Raw genomic sequence first — 16,997 nt, forward strand, 5'->3', positions numbered from 1 at the left:
CTGACCTGTTGGGGGCTCTTGAGGTCTGGAGTTGGCCTCTCCTGCAATAGATCCCGATGTTCACAAGGCATTGAAACACCAGTAGACATGTATTTGCAGTGTTGCGTGCCAACTTTACTGAAACATTTCTAAACTAAACCTGCTTCAAGTCTTCGGTGGCATTGAAGGATGCATGATTTGTGACATTCATCCCATTGCCTCTCATCGTGCTTTGGTTGAGCTCAGAAAATGAGGTGTCTTCAGGCTGAAATAGGGGGAAGCAGCGGGACATGGGAACCCTTACATATGTCCATGGAGCAGAGCTGGAGCTGCAGTGCAAGTGATACTTCCTCTTAATGGGCGATGCTGGAATGTCTGCGTATGAGAAATAGAACATAGTATCTCATTCTCATCTTCACGTGTTCTGCAGCCATCGTGCACTCCAGAAGTTTGAGTAACATCAGATTGATCCCTTAGTTTTTTGTTACGGCTGATCACCGGTCATCTAAAACCTTCTACTGTCTCTGCAGCTGAGCATATATTGGTTTACCAAGCACAGAAATCGGACATTTGGTGGCAGCCTTCTTGCTTCGACCAAGTCTTCGGCGGTGTTTGGTCGCTGAGGGACCCTACGCCTCCACCGGACACTCGGCAGCCAGCCGCAGTGCCAATAAGTTAACCCAATGGGTTTTAGGGGTTAAGGTGGGGGTTAAGGGCAAGGGGTTTTAGGGTGGGGGATAGCATTAGTATAAGTTTTTTAGGATAAGGGGTAACGTTAGGGGCTTACCTTGGTGGCAAAGCAGCCGGTGGATAGATGTCCCGGCGGCAATTAGAGTGGCGGCTAAACGCCGGCGCAGATTTGGTCGCAGCAAAACAGCCGCGACCAAATGTCCTAGACCGCCGAAATGCCGGTAATCACAAAAACGTGGCTTTCCCCATCCATTGCCGCCAGCAATGTGTGGTTTTGCAATGCGTTGCTGGCCCCTTTGGCAATGAAAGGGTTAATGCAAAGGCAAAGAAGGAGACGTTCTACACCAGTATTAATCCTAACTTGTTTTATTTCTGTATATAAAAAAAATAATAAAACAAAAACACACGTCTACAAAATAAGCGCGTGCAATCCGAGCTCATTTCTAGGTATGTAATTAAATCCCGCTTACTCCATACAAAACACACAGTATTCAATGGCAAAACCAAAAAAGCTACGGCATCCCTTCCACACGGAAACGCTCTTCTGCTATTCAAGTAAGAAAGATCAAAAAGTAATGCAGTTTTTACATGCTGCCTTGGCAAACCCTTAATGACTGACCACTTTGTCATTGAAGGGGTGAATCACTAAATACACTAAAAGCAGCCTCTGGGACAAGTAATCCAAGCGAAATCACATACTGTACAGAAGCAATGTGCGTCTGAAACCCACGACAACCACTGGGTGGCGCCCTCTCTCCTGGAACAGACAGATTTGAGCTAATAGACCAGTTTCCCCCCACTTTTTTTTTTTTTACACTGTGCATCCCATGCTAGAAAAGGTGTTGCTCATAGCCCTAATTAATAGATCTTATTGCCTACTCAGACATTGCGAACAACACTGACCGATATCAGTAGTGTCCTGAGCTTGTGGCTACAAACTGCACTCCAGGATGTGCAGACAGCATGGGGGGGTATAGCAGTTAATTACAGCGGGAGATTCCAAAGTCACGCCCCATAATGCCTTGCTACTCTGGAAGCAAAGCATTGTGGGGAGCAACGTCGGAAGCTCATGCTTTATTTGACAGCTTTACCACCCATGCCAAGGTGCAGTTTGGGGCCTTACTAAGTGAGCAGTCCTTATACGGGCTCAGGAACCGGCTATACTGCCTGGGATCTGCCATTACAGTTTCATGAAACCCCTTTGGGAATCACTGTAAGAGACCGTGCTGGGGATATACTGCATCAAAGCATCCTATTGTACCGGGTACTCTTAGTCTATGCTGTATACAGCCCTCCAATAAAGCTGCCCCAGATCAGCGAGCTAAGCAGCACATTGTTCGGATCACACTGGATGGATCTTCTCCCCCTCCTGGTCTGTAGATGTGCTCAGAGACACATGGCAAAGAACACAACACATATGCGGACAATGATTAGATCACAGGAGGTGTGGAAACAGTATGCAGGGGAAGGTCCATGGATGGCGGTTCAGGGTCCGGCGCTGGTGGGCTTGGTTTTTTCTGCTGCAGCTTTTCACTCAGCTGGTTGTGAAGCTCTTTTACAGGATCGCCACTCTGTGGAAATATATAACCATTAGGTTGTCTACTGCTAGAAAAGATTGCAGCATTGCTGCAACGCAGAATGAAATAGCCTTCAGAAACTAAATGAGGTACTAGCATGCAGGCTGAAAGGGTCCAATTTTGAATATCATATAGCTAAACCGCCTGCCTTTACCTTTTTTTTTACTCTTGAAAATCAAGGCTTTTGTAATAATAATAACAATCGTTGTAATAATATGACAAGGGTTAAGTAGAAGTGATACAAATCAATGGTTAACCAATGTTTAAAAAGAGTGCAAGCATTCAGGACCACCCATGCATGAAAATCAAATGTAAAAAAAGAACACCCCCCCCATCTCTCACCGTCTTGGTAGGCTCCAAGGCTTTCTGTAGTGACTCCAGTTTAGCAGGCACCACTTTGTGGTGAAGGTGGAGCAGCAACCGGAGCACATGCCGGTGCACATTCTCCTTCCTGCAAAATAAAGATGCTGTGAATGAAGTAAAAAGGCCCGGAGAGCACAGTGGGGCTGTCATTTTCTCACATTTATGGTGAGGTCCTTCCTCCCTAGTGCGTGACCTGGACGGTTACCATCCCAAGACTTACAGCAGGCAATAGTTAAGAATCTTTGCCTCAAGAACAAGCTCTCCAAGACCCTCAACTACGGGGTCCATTCAATAAAGTCAGAAGAAGCCGTTGAAGTCAATTGGGGGTTTTGACCCCAAAAAACAGCAGCTTCATACTTTAATGAATTACCCCAAGTCAGGAGTGGCCAACTCCAGCCCTCAAGGGCCACCAACAGGTCAGGTTTTCAGGATATCCCTGATTCAGCACGGGTGGCTCAATCAGTGGCGGTCAATGACTGAGCCACCTATGCTGAAGTACGGATATCCTGAAAACCTGACCTGTTGGTGGCCCGTGAGGACTGGAGTTGGCCGCTCCTGCCCCAAGTCTAACTTTCCCTTCATTACTCTGCCTCACTCCTTACTTTCAGGGCACAATGATTCTCTGTTGGAGTATCTACACCCAAAGCTCTGTGCGTGGCCTGGGCCAAACCACGAACTATTCATATGGCCAGTCTATAATCTTTGTAGTTGAAGCATTTAGTGCTAAAGTGACGAGAAGCTGGTCTCGAAATGACGTTTTTGTCAGGCCAGTGTGAAACTGCCCCAATCCTTGTTCAGTGACATAACAGCCACACATCAAGGTTACCACCTTTATTAAAGGTGCTTTATCTTGACAAAGAAAAATAGGCAGCCGACTGACGCAGCAAGATAGAGTTGTTTCACGGAGCACTTATCAGTGTGTTCAGCCAAGGAGTGTACAAGCCTTGTTTTACTTGGACAAGGACTGAAGGAAAGCTTTTGAAGCAAGACGCACCTGGCAACATTAACAAAAGGGAAAATTACTTTGCGCACATGTTTGCATTATTATGTAACTGGAGTAATGTGCATAGCTGTGTCAAGCAGGAAACCTGAACAGCTGGATAGAAGAGGCACAAGGACATCCTGACATTGGCTAATATAATATTAGGTATAAATGTGATTCTACATATAGTACAATGTCAATATCCATTTCACACTCCTGTTCTAAATAGGGGCTATAAACACTGCATTGCTGGTAAAATAGATACAAAATGAAGGAAATTCAGACAAGTCCTAAATATATGATGTAAAGTCACTCAACAAATAGCTTCAGTTATTCCTGTGTACATAACGTACACCACTCATAGGCTCTTCATAGTTTCCACCATTTAACCAGCGTATGTATGTATTATTACTGTACTGACACTCATACGAGTTGCTACAAACATGAGCAGAAGCGGAGCTTACTTAGCGCAAGATGCAAGAAAAAAACCATCAAAAATGCGGGTGCAAAATTCCTCCGTCCCAAACTCCTCAGAGAGCAGGGTAAGGTTACTGGTGAAGAGATGCAGGAAGATGTCTGCGAAAGCTGAATCACTGAATGTCTCCTCTGTAAAGACAAAGACACTGAGCATCAGCAGGACCCAGATAGCTGGTGCTTATATGAAGTCTACACAGCATTTATGCACAAGATATAGTGCGAGAAGCAATGCCAGTGACTTCAAGGTCACCCGTATACAAAAAGTACATTGTGCACAATCACAGCTTCATCCTCGAAAAAAACCCCTCGATTTTTACGACAAGTGGGAAATAAAAACACAGGGTGCCCCCCCCTTCCACATGCTCTATCGTGCCAAAGTATGTTAAAGTTGGACATAAATGTGTGGCTGAAACCTATTCCAGCTTCATAGCCAGTATAACCAGCCTCACATTGATGAGACCAAAAGATGCCTGCGAGTAGGTTTACTGGCTGTGCACTTCTTCAACCCAGGCTATGCTGAAAAGCTGTGCAACACAGCAAGCATATGCTTATAAGCAGTGCTCGACAAACCCGGTCGCCCACTTGCCAGGCGCGAACGGAAATTGGCCCGTGGCCAGCTACTTTTTCCCCCTGCTCTGCGCAAATTTGTAAAAAAAAAAATAACAAAAAAAATATCCTCCTGGCTGATTGGCCAATTGGTCGTGACGTGGAATGGAGCCCTTCTCTGCAGGGGTAATGGCTTCTCCTCGCGCGCGCGGTCCGTCTCCTGCCCGCGCTTCCCTCCTCATCCCCTCCAGTCTCCGCTCCTGTCGTGCAAGAGATGACAGCAGGGGATTTCTCCCCCCATCTCCCCCCCCCCCCTGCCCCGCTTGCCCTCCGGTTCTGCTCCTGTCCCTGTGGCTGCTCGCGCGGGGCAGGAGATGACAGCGGGCGATGTTCCCCCGTCCCGGTTGCCCTACGGTCCCCGCTGTCCCCCAGTGCCAGTGGCTGCTCCCGATGCCAGCAGGGGTGTTCCCCTCGGTCCCCGTGGCTGTCTCCGCTCCCCCCCCCCCCCCCCCCCAAATTGAAAAAAATAAATAAATAACAAAAAAAAATATCTTCCTGGCTGATTGGCCGTGACGCGGTCGTGACGCGGAATGGAGCCCTTCTCTGCAGGGGTAAGTAATGGCTGCTCCTCGCGTGCGCGGTCCCGGTCTCCTGCTCGCGCTTCCCCTCTCATCCCCTCAGTCTCCGCTCCTGTCCCCGTGGCTGCTCGCGTGGGGCAGGAGATGACGGCGGGGGATTCCCCCCCCCCCCCCCCAAACCTGCTTTCCCTTTGGTCTCCGCTCCTGTCCCCGTGGCTGCTCGCGCGGGGCAGGTGATTTCCCCCCCTGTCCCGCTTGCCCTCCGGTTCCGCTCCTGTGGCTGCATCCGCTACCCCCCCCCCTACACAGAGAGTGTGTGTGTGTATGAGAGTGTGTGTGTGTATGTATGAGAGAGAGTGGTGTGTGTGTGTGTGTGTGTAAGAGAGAGAGAGAGAACGTGTAGGACACCAAAGGTACCCCCCCACCCCACCCAGTCAGTCATCCCCCCACCCCACCCAGTCAGTCATCCCCCCACCCCACCCAGTCAGTCATCCCCCCACCCCACCCAGTCAGTCATCCCCCCACCCCACCCAGTCAGTCATCCCCCCATCCCACCCAGTCAGTCATCCCCCCCACCCCACCCAGTCAGTCATCCCCCCCACCCCACCCAGTCAGTCATCCCCCCCACCCCACCCAGTCAGTCATCCCCCCCACCCCACCCAGTCAGTCATCCCCCCACCCCACCCAGTCAGTCATCCCCCCACCCCACCCAGTCAGTCATCCCCCCACCCCACCCAGTCAGTCATCCCCCCACCCAGTCAGTCATCCCCCCACCCAGTCAGTCATCATCCCACCCAGTCAGTCATCCCCCCACCCCACCCAGTCAGTCATACTCCCCCCCACCCAGTCAGTCATACCCCCCCACCCAGTAAGTCATACCCCCCCCCACCCAGTCAGTCAGTCATACCCCCTCAGTCAGTCATACCCCCCCACCCAGTCAGTCATACCCCCCACCCAGTCAGTCATACCCCCCACCCAGTCAATCATACCCCCCCCACCCAGTCAAACATACCCCCCCACCCAGTCAGTCATAACCCCCCCACCCAGTCAGTCATAACCCCCCCCATCCAGTCAGTCATAACCCCCCCCACCCAGTCATAACCCCCCCCCCCAGTCAGTCATACCCCCCCACCCAGTCAGTCATAACCCCCCCCCCACCCAGTCAGTCATACCCCCCACCCAGTCAATCATACCCCCCCACCCAGTCAAACATACCCCCCCACCCAGTCAGTCATAACCCCCCCCACTCAGTCAGTCATAACCCCCCCATCCAGTCAGTCATAACCCCCCCCCACCCAGTCATACCCCCTCCACCCAGTCAGTCATACACCCCCACCCAGTCAGTCATACCCCCCCACCCAGTCATACCCCCTCCACCCAGTCAGTCATACCCCCTCCACCCAGTCAGTCATACCCTTCACCCAGTCAGTCACCCCCCCACCCAGTCACCCCCCCACCCAGTCACCCCCCCACCCAGTCAGTCATCCCACCCCCCTGCCCAGTCACCCCACCCAGTCAGACAGTTAGTAATCCCCACCCAGTCAGTCAGTAATCCCCACCCAATCACCCACCCAGTCACCCCATCACCCCACCCAGTCACCCCATCACCCCACCCAGTCTCCCCATCACCCCATCCCCCCACAGTCACCCTCTCTCCGTCTCTCACCCTCTCTCTCTCCCTCTCTCGGTCTCTCTCTCGGTCTCTCTCTCTCGGTCTCTGTCTCTCGGTCTCTCTCTCTCGGTCTCTGTCTCTCGGTCTCTGTCTCTCGGTCTCTGTCTCTCGGTCTCTCGGTCTCTGTCTCTCGGTCTCTCGGTCTCTGTCTCTCGGTCTCTCGGTCTCTGTCTCTCGGTCTCTCGGTCTCTGTCTCTCGGTCTCTGTCTCTCTCTCTGTCTCTCTCTCTGTCTCTCTCTCGGTCTCTGTCTCTCTCTCGGTCTCTGTCTCTCTCTCGGTCTCTGTCTCTCTCTCGGTCTCTGTCTCTCTCTCGGTCTCTGTCTCTCTCTCGGTCTCTGTCTCTCTCTCGGTCTCTGTCTCTCTCTCGGTCTCTGTCTCTCTCTCGGTCTCTGTCTCTCTCTCGGTCTCTGTCTCTCTCTCGGTCTCTGTCTCTCTCTCGGTCTCTGTCTCTCTCTCGGTCTCTGTCTCTCTCTCGGTCTCTGTCTCTCTCTCGGTCTCTGTCTCTCTCTCGGTCTCTGTCTCGCCCTCTCTCTGTCTCGCCCTCTCTCTGTCTCGCCCTCTCTCTGTCTCGCCCTCTCTCTGTCTCGCCCTCTCTCTGTCTCGCCCTCTCTCTGTCTCGCCCTCTCTCTGTCTCGCCCTCTCTCTGTCTCGCCCTCTCTCTGTCTCGCCCTCTCTCTGTCTCGCCCTCTCTCTGTCTCGCCCTCTCTCTGTCTCACCCTCTCTCTGTCTCACCCTCTCTCTGTCTCACCCTCTCTCTGTCTCACCCTCTCTCTGTCTCACCCTCTCTCTGTCTCACAATCTGGATCTGGATATTTTATTTACCCTGTATATCTTAACTGCCCTATACTACACCGAAATAACCTATACTGCTTTCTTCCAGATCTGACTCAAGCTTCACACAGAAGACATTGGAATCCCCCGTAACCCAGAAGACAGGTAGGGAACAGGCAGGGGCATCCAGGCACTAGTTAAGGGGTTCAGGAAACTAGTCATTCACATCTGGCTTTTTTTTCTAGATTCGACATTTATACACACACACACATACACACACACAAAACAAGGACTAATTGTAGTATAATGTAATACAATAAATAAACTTATGTCAAAAACGAATGTTCTCACTAGAAATGTATTAAATTTATTTCATTTATGGTTTTTTTTAAATGCGGGGCTGGGGGCGGGATTAGAGGCGGGGCTAGAGGCGGGGTTGGGGCGGGACTAGGTGGCGAGTAGATTTTTTGGTTCGGCGAGTAGATTTTTGGGTGATTTGTCAAGCACTGCTTATAAGGGTTGTCCATGTTAAGATGGATAAAAAGAAAAAGGTGACACTGTGTGCTTATTTGCATGTCATTACCCAGAATCCTTGGCTGCCGTGGAAGCATTATATGCTAAAAGATAATGGTGAAAGGCAGGGTTGCAAACCTGTCTGAGGCTGCGGTCCCAGTGACTGCCACAGCGCACGCCTTGGCGTGCACTGTGCGAACAAGCACCGGCCCCACAGTCGCTCAGGGCCGAGTACACGCGTCGGCGCATATTCAGCAGCCGCGCTGTACTGCAAGATTCCACACACTCAAAAAAATGGTGTGTGGAACTTGCGACGGAGCCGTGGCCACGCCCCCGCCGGCAGTTCAGCCAATGAGGGCGAACCAGCCGCGTGAGGTCATGGCCACGCCCCCGCAACAACCCGACCACGCCCCCTCCCGTCGCAACCTCTCCCGCTTTCCTGAAGACCGCGGTTAGCGCTGTGCACGCGACGCCCACCCCCCCGCCCCCCGCCGGGCGCGCGTGTCACCGTGATGACTGGGACCGCAGCCTGAGACGCGTGAATGTGCTCACAAGTGGGATTTTTATTTGCTGGACATAAATACACAAACGTAACGAAAGAAAATAAGTGACAGACATTGATTATTATTTCTGAAGCACAGTGCAGCACTTGGGCTGTGTAACGGACCTTTGCAGTAGGCGATTACCAAATTGCTTGCCTCTAATACCCCCATATCACTGTAGAAAAACTTACAAAAGCCCAGCAATGATGTGGCTCGGGGTGTCTGGAAGGTTTGATGGAGAACACTGGTTTCACCACGACTTCCTGTGAACTAATTACTTACTCAACGCCGGAAGCAGCCGAAGCAAGGAGTTCTTGTTCCTCTGCTTGGTGATGTGCAGCATGTAATACATTCCCACCTCACAGGCGATTTTATTCTCCTGGAGAAATCTGACACGGAGACACATCGGATGGAATCACAAAGGAGCTAAACACATTTTTTTGCACAGTGAAAGTGGTAATTTTGTGGTATTACATTACCAGAGGAGACATTGTCTGTTTGCAGTATACATTGTGCAAATTCGATAGAGACCAGACCTCTACAAGGATGGTGAGCTCCAAGTTCCTCTAAATAGGAATAAGACCTGTCTCTATGAAAGCTGCGACCTCCCCACATACTAGAACCAATGTCTATGAGGGCTCATTCATTAATCCTTTGGGTGCCCCAAGACGCAGCCACCCTGTCATGGTATCTGGCACTCCTGGGGCACCGTGACGTAATGGATACGTTATGGGCTATCTGCTCGTTGTCTAAGGTGAAATCGCGTTCTGCCTTCCTGTGAAGGGCGGAACGTGATCTGGCCGAAGAAAGACTCATCTTCTGCTCACCTCATCACAGATGTCACGTGATCATGATGTACCACGCGGACTTTGGCACTTGTGTCTCCCCCAGCACTCAAATAGTTAAAGTACAGTAATGTCGCTCAGGCACTACCATTAACATACATTCTCCCTGTGCAGAAAAACCTCTACCTTCCTTCAATATCCCCACTCCCTCTAGTGTCATCACCAGTTCACGCACTTTGTGAAGACGTCTGGCAGGGTGTTTGGATAAGCAACTGCCACCTTCTCCTCTGTTGGTAACTTGTGGTCCACGTTGAATGTGTAATCATCTACCACTAATGCCATCAGCAACGGAAGGAATTTGGTGATCAGCTCGATATCCTACGGGAAGAGGTGGGATAATGAAGAGCAAAAGTGTGAGCAGAGAGCACATTTTTGTATAAAGTGCGTACGAATTGGAATGTAACAATCTTGAGATTTAATGTCGCGAAACAAGGCCAAAGCCAGGGATTTGGGGACTACAGGCATGCTATTTATACACAAGAGGCTGCATAGAATGTAATCTAAACCGTAAAATAACTACAGCAATCAAGGGGCTAAATTAGGAGTGAGAAACTCCAGTCCTCAAGGGCCACGAACATGTCAGGTTCTCAGGAGTTCCCTGCTTCAGCACAAGTGGCTCAGTCATTGACTGAGCCACTGATTAAGCCACCTGTGCTGAAGCAGAGATCCTGAGAACCTGACCTGTTGGGGCCCTTGAGGACTGGAGTTGGCCACCCCTGTGCTATATGGTTAATAACAAATCATGACATTTGGGGACCACAAAAATAAATCCAATTTAACATAATTGTAATGATTAATGGAGAAATACAACAGTAGTGTCCCAAAAAAATAATTGTCATTTGGGTAACAGAGGCGTGGGCTCTGGCATTGAAGCTCTACCTAACCTGTTTAAAAAAACAACACAACGATTTGCACCCCTGAATGGGTCTTCAAGCCCAAGGTTGGCAACACATAACGTGCCTTATCACATTGTGAAAGAATCTTTGGGGGTAAAGCGAGCTGATGTAAGAATCATGATCGTGAAAACCTAGCTCAACCTAGTGTGATAGGTAAGTATAGTGGTGGGTGTAACCGAGGAGGTAGCTTAGAACAGTGTAGTATACTGTTCTAATGTTAGAATCACTTGATCCTGCAGACTTATTTCTTTGAATATCAAATATGTTGTTTAACAGAATAAATAAAACTGAAAGAGCCATTCTTATGGAACGTTGACAAGCCACTGCATGCAACTATATGTTCCCTCTATATCTTACCAGCTTGGGTTCCCTGAAGACCTGGCTGTCAATCATATCCCATGCACCATGTCCGAGGGAGAGCATCCTCAGAAGTAGTAGCAGGTCTGCACTGTCCTACAGGATGAAAAGGTAGTGTAAATAAAAGGTGTCCTGCTCCAACTGCAGCAAGTCACTGTGTATTATTCGCCATGTGTGGGTAATAGAGGAAAAAAAGATCAAAATGTATGTAAGTAACAAACAGCTCAAAATATTAATAATTGTGAAATCCCTCCACAAGTTAAAACATTCTGCAAACTGATAAAAGGTCAGCCGCGTTTGTTGAAATAAGCCCAGCTGGAGGGCCATGTTACCTACTCGGGGTAAAGACTCCTGGCTAATCAGCTCCTGCAGATTTCGGATGGTACTTAGAGCTAGGGTGTTGATACCGAAAGGGTCACAAAGGATCATCGACAAGTCTCTGGGGTAGACAGAAGAATTACACACTATGTGAAGACCAGATGATTTACGGTGATAAACATTATTTGACAGAAATTTGGCTAAACAAAATATTATTATCTGTCCTCACCCAAGAACCTGCTCCTGCCCCTTCTTCACGCCATCAAGAAAGCCCTGGAGTTCCCGCGCTCTCTTGGTGTCCACAAACTTCTCTCGGATGCAGGCGTCTAGGCACCAGGTGAACTGCACAGGGGAGACACTGCGGTGAGAATACTCGACAACAGAAGTACACACAGTCAATGTTTCCCATTTATGGCTTTGGAGTAGTGTTCTGAAACTTGTTTTGCTCAGTATAGCTGAAGGAGTGGCTCAGTGAGTAAAGACACCGACTCTGAAAACAATTGACACAAAGTTTGAATCAGGGGAACCTGGTTCAATTCCCGTTGTCAGCTCCTTGTGACCTTGAGCAAGTCACTTTATCTCCCTGTGCCTCAGGCACCAAAACCAGATTGTAAGCTGGGCAGGGGCTGTGTCTAACAATTCTATGTGCTGCAAACCACGTGCTATACTGTAACTTTGAAACACTGAGTCCCATCGGGAGGAAAAAGCGAAATCTGAAATAAAGTTATTATACAATATATTTTCTTGTATCAGTCTATCTCCCCTTAAACGAAAAATCTTGCCCCCTCTTGCGTTCCTCATATCAGTTCCTTTATTATTTCCTCTTATTCTGCAAACTGCGGAAAGCTCTATATAACTTATGCTCCAAAGAAATTACAGTCTAATCTTCTTACTAGGTGTACAAATAGAGTTTTTATTCAACATCACATATTATTAAAGGGAGAAGCAGGAGTTGAACATAAATAAAACCGTCCGTAATTACAGTTCTGTAGACTGGTCACCGCAGCATTAATTTCCTTACTCAGCACTAGCGTTGAATTGCCAATGTGAATTAATAAGAAAGTAGGGTCTTTAGGTTTGTGTTAAGTTTGTATCTGGGGGGAGGCGTAAGAGTTTTGATGCATTTTATCTGTGCAGTCCACATCATCATTGTGAATAGCATTCTCTGAGCCCCACATAGGAAAAGATCAGAGATTACAGGGGTAGAGCACAACACGAAACTTGTCTCTTGACAACTGAGCAGTCGATCTCTTTTCTGAGCATGTGATATGACTTACCTTGTGGCAGGGATCAACAGAGCAGATCTCACTAATGTCAAGATCATGCAGAGACATGAGCAGCTCCGCCCGCAGGGTACAATAATGTACATTACGTGTCCTCAGGAAAAGCGTGCGCAGGAACTGCAGGACCATGTCATACAACTTCACATTCTTCCCAATCATTTGTGTGAGCTTTTGCACCACCTAATGGGGAAACAGTCATATAAAACTTGATCAGAGTATTCAATGTTAATTGGCACATTCCCATCTCAGGCCCAGATTAAATTGTGCAATGATTCCATAATTTAATACCCCCCCCCCCCATTTATTAACGCTCTCACTGCCAGGAGGCCGGCATCCATGCTCTGCAATGCGTTGCAGGCCCATTTGGCAGCAAAAAGGTCAATGCAGCAATATTCCCCAAAACTAGAATTGAGTTACTAATATATTACCTCCTGGAGGATTATAAAATGTATTTCCCCATTTCTGTTTCTCAGCATTTTTTATTCTTGCATAAGTTAAGTGTGCTTTTGGTTTGTGGCAATCGCAGTAGGATTCAACTCTTACCTCGCCCTGCCGTCTGGTTTTGGGGGAAAGGCTGAAGAAATTGTGAAGGACAGAGAGGTCGCTGCTTAACAGGATATTCTCTTTCTCCAGAATGTACTGCTTCAGCAGGGGGGAAACCTCATCACCAAACAGCGCCTGGTTATCCTGCCAGATCTGACGCTTCACCTCCACTGCACATGCTTTGTACAGGTCCTTATCAGCCATCACCAACTTCAGCTTCTTCTCAGGCACCTGTCAGCCCCAGACATATAGTTTTTAGCAGTTTTGCCAAAGATGTACACAGCTCAGCCACATGAAACGTCTCACAATGTGAAAATCACAACTGGATATTATCAGCCTTAAAAGCTCCGGCTGGCCAGAGATGGCTCTTTCGAATAAAAACTTGTTTTTGCTGAACAATAATTTAATCATTTAAAAAAAAAAAAAAAATGAGATCCCTGTCCTACCTTTGGCAGGTGCTTCATTACACACATGACTACTGGTTGGATAGATGGCATTTTCACCAGTGAAAAACACTTTTCCAATAATTCCTCCAACTTTCTGTACCTGAAGTGATAGAAAAGGCAGAAAACACCTTCAAAAAACAAAAACATAATGTAATGACAGTTTGACAAAATGATTAATATTACGTTGGTGTATACTTTAACCTACAATTTCAAACTTTTTGACCCGTTTTGCTGCTAAATAGGTCAAACGCTGCAGTTTGTTTTGTTTTGTTCTAAACCTGCGAACAGCTCTTTAAGCCAATGTAGAAGAAATTCAATGCACTGTAAAGCATACAGGTTCACTGTTAAATTGCAAGGTTAGTATACAAGTTAACTCTTTTGAATAATGACGTCAGTACTTCCATGTTTAACAGTGTTAATAAATACACAATCTAGCTGTGTCTTTTAATTAAATCAGTGTTTTTCAACAGGGGTTCCAAGGAATCCTTGGATTCCCTGGACATTCTTAAAGGGTTCCCTGTAATTTTCAGGTAATTTGAAAATTGTACCAAATACAGAAGAATTTACAATGCATCTGATCTCAGGCGAACTGTTAGAGAGGGTTGGGGCTCCTTACAATGCATCTGATCTCAGACCCGCTATATGAGAGGGCTGGCGTTCCTGAGAATTACACAATTGTACGCTCCCTCAATCAAAAAAATTTTTTAAACCCCCCACTGAGTTAGATACTCTGTAATAGGATTAGCAGCAGAATGAAAACCGGTCACAAATGTCCTCTAGCAATTATATACCTATCATCATCTTTTCCTTCTGAGGCAATGACAGAAACTCGTTCCAATAACTTCTCCCTCAGCTCATCTAAGACAGTTTGATGGAACTCCAGCCGTGGGATGCTATGGAGATCCAAGAATGGCAGTGCTGACTGGAGAGAAGGTAGCAGCACTCCATTTTCAGTCTACAATGTCAAACATGAACAGGTTTGGTGGTCAGTACAAATAATCTGTGACGTGATTATGCACATCTAAAACATTTTATTACGTTAGCCATCATAAACACCATGCTCCATCTTTCATTATGGAATTATATTTCAACCACAAACACACGGACCAACATTAACAAAAAATCATGGAGACATGACAATATTTGGAGGATAGGAAGAAGAAATAGCCTGGTGGAACCAATTCAAAAGGTTGACACCAATTCTAGTCATACATGAGGAGAAAATAGTATCACAATGGGACATATCTGCACAGTAATCTTTAAAGAAGTGTAAACGTGTCATGTGCAGAGTTTATTAACGTTGTACTACACTTTGTTTTTTTTAAACAGATGTCAAGACAGATTTGTCCACCGCCCACCCCAAAAACATGTTGTAAATGTTTACTCCTCAGACTGTGTCTTTTGGAGAATGGAGAGGGCTGCAGAATGGTAAAGGAGTAGGCTCTGTCAAGGAAACGTCAGTGAGTGTTGTGGATTCTTACCCAAAATGCATTCTATCTTAATTCAACAATTCTCAGTCAGTGAAATCTGTGAGACTGTGCTGATAACATGTAGATCAAAGTCTTAGTAGTCATATATGTCCTTTGAAGGGTGTGGGGGGCTAAAATTGGGGTCCTTCATGAATGGAATTACAGGTGTACAGAGCTCTCCAAACCCTATAGATCTGTAATTTAAGTTTACTGAGAACAAGTGATACTATTCAACTCACTGGTGATAGCAGTCTCAGTTTCATACTTCTTAGGCTGGGGCCATGGTATCGCAGACCGTGCGGAGGCATCCACACGCTGAGCGCACAGACTACCTTAAGGCAGTGTTCGCGTACATGCGGCGGCGTGCGGGCATTGCGCAAGAAATCAGTTAATACTGATTTCTTGCCGCGACAGGCCGGTCACGTGAGCAATTCGTCCAATAAGGACGAACCAGCTCCGTGACGCCCCTAGGCATGCCCCGTCCACCATGGCCAGGTAAGCGCCCGCTCACTGACCAGCCTCCGCACGGGCGAAGGTACCATGGCCCCAGTCTTACACCCACTAGACTACAGGGGCAGTAATAACAAGTAGTATGACAGCTGTAAACAGAAGCATGATGCTGGTGTCACCCACAGCTGGATAATCCCTTCGCTGCCAGAGAGGGGGGGGGGGGTGATTGCCAGGCAGTGTGGATCCTCTCTGGTAGCCAAGGGGTTACTTGAGTAAGAGGTACCTGGTACTGCTCGATGGCTTTCAGGGGCTCGGTGCAGTTGGTCAGAGTCTCCTTCAGATCCTCCCCATTGGAGACCCCGAGCTCCGGCAGCCCGGCGAACATCCTCACCGAGACCCCCGAGCACCGCTGGGTGCCACAGAGCCGGGAGGAACCGCGGGGAGGTCACACCGAGCCTAGGGGGGCTAACAAGGCCGCAGACACAGCGGTCCCATAACACAGGACCCGGGAGGGGATAAACAGGGACAGGCCGCAGGGAGGATACAACGGACCGGGAGACTTCTATCTGCGTGCTTTGCAATGGCCGCACCGTCCCCGCACTCCCCCGTCCCAGTCTCGGGCTACGCAGCCATGAAACACACTCCCGCCTCAGCTGCCTTGACAAACACAATCACTTCCGGTCCGTTACTGAGATCTGTCCCCCTCTCTCAAGGGGCGTGCGGCTCAGGTGCTGCACAGTTCCGGCCGCCGTGGTTACCATAACAACAAGCCAAGCGCGCCCCAGTCTGGGGCCTGGTTTGTTCCTCTCCATGACAACAGGGAACCAACTAATAAGCACCTAAAGCTCCAGCTTTGTGCATTCATTTTAACTGCAGTTTTCAATTAACTTCAAGGCAGCATTAAATGCAATGAACTTTTTTTACGGTGATGGTAATACAATAATACAGATATAATTATTGGTTGTACTAGGGGTGCAGGGGACTTCGATAAAGCATATGCTCCTGCAGTAAGCACATTAAAATCAGTGCAGTACAATTTAGTTGCTCTGTTAATGTGGGATACTGGAACTCACAAGAAGATGCTCCGGTAAACAGGGTTGCCATCGCTCCAGGTTTGCCCAGGAGACTACGGGTTTTGGGCACTTACCTCCGGGCTACGGGTTCAGCTTCTAAATCTCCTAGTGGCGGCGGGGTGCGATGGCGGCGTCTCTGGCATTCTCCTGCATCTTCCCCTACAACTCCAATGAACATGGCTGCACAGCGTTGAGAGATCTGGACGGTCCCTACCCCAACGGAATGTGGAACCCTGAATACGCCAGCTAGGATTTCTGTTTTGTGTTGTGCTTGCTGGCTCCGGCTGGAATAAAACCTCTTTATTGAACTGCTTTGTCCTTTCTGGTGCCTTGATTCCTGGGGTTAAGTTCTGGTCTTACTTGAAACTCTGTTTCCATTGTATAGTGTGTAGCCCCCTGTAAACAGCACAGGCTATACATATCTTTCTCCTACTGTGGTAAGTCCTGTTAAGGGCAGGCGCCAGTAGTGATCATGGGTTTTCCCCTTTCACGCCCTGCCCTGAGTGATAGATGCAGGCCCCTGACTCTGCTGCCGGCAAGAGACAGAGGGGAGGTGCTGCTGACATCATGAGGGGTGGGGCTGACTCTATTTAGCAGCCAGTTCCTGTGAGTGACAGTCTGTCTGTC

The 16,997-nt window shown here is 48.4% G+C and overlaps 1 protein-coding gene across 1 annotated transcript; it reads right to left on the reverse strand.

Moving 5' to 3' along the window:
• Positions 1 to 1,019: 1,019 nt before the first annotated feature.
• NELFB (negative elongation factor complex member B) lies at positions 1,020 to 15,993 on the reverse strand. Its single transcript, XM_075579033.1, has 13 exons — positions 15,581 to 15,993; positions 14,170 to 14,333; positions 13,379 to 13,478; positions 12,933 to 13,163; positions 12,384 to 12,569; positions 11,336 to 11,448; positions 11,125 to 11,227; positions 10,789 to 10,884; positions 9,711 to 9,853; positions 8,973 to 9,079; positions 4,056 to 4,197; positions 2,589 to 2,697; positions 1,020 to 2,240 (listed from the first exon to the last, which is right to left on the reverse strand). Exons 1-13 carry the CDS (start codon positions 15,680 to 15,682, stop codon positions 2,100 to 2,102), a joined length of 1,737 nt encoding a protein of 578 aa, XP_075435148.1. The 5' UTR covers positions 15,683 to 15,993; the 3' UTR covers positions 1,020 to 2,099.
• Between the last annotated feature and the right edge of the window lie 1,004 nt (positions 15,994 to 16,997).

Source organism: Ascaphus truei, chromosome 21, assembly GCF_040206685.1.
Source record: "Ascaphus truei isolate aAscTru1 chromosome 21, aAscTru1.hap1, whole genome shotgun sequence".
Lineage (NCBI taxonomy): Eukaryota > Metazoa > Chordata > Amphibia > Anura > Ascaphidae > Ascaphus > Ascaphus truei.

What these genes read in the sequence shown, in the direction of transcription:
- NELFB (XM_075579033.1), bottom strand. Translation starts at nt 15,682, where the DNA reads ATGTTCGCCGGGCTGCCGGAGCTCGGGGTCTCCAATGGGGAGGATCTG. An exon ending in TAATGAAGCACCTGCCAAAG is followed by an intron (nt 13,164 to 13,378) that starts GTAGGACAGGGA and finishes TGGGGCTGACAG; the next exon opens with GTGCCTGAGAAGAAGCTGAA. An exon ending in GCCAGGAGTCTTTACCCCGA is followed by an intron (nt 10,885 to 11,124) that starts GTAGGTAACATG and finishes TTCATCCTGTAG; the next exon opens with GACAGTGCAGACCTGCTACT.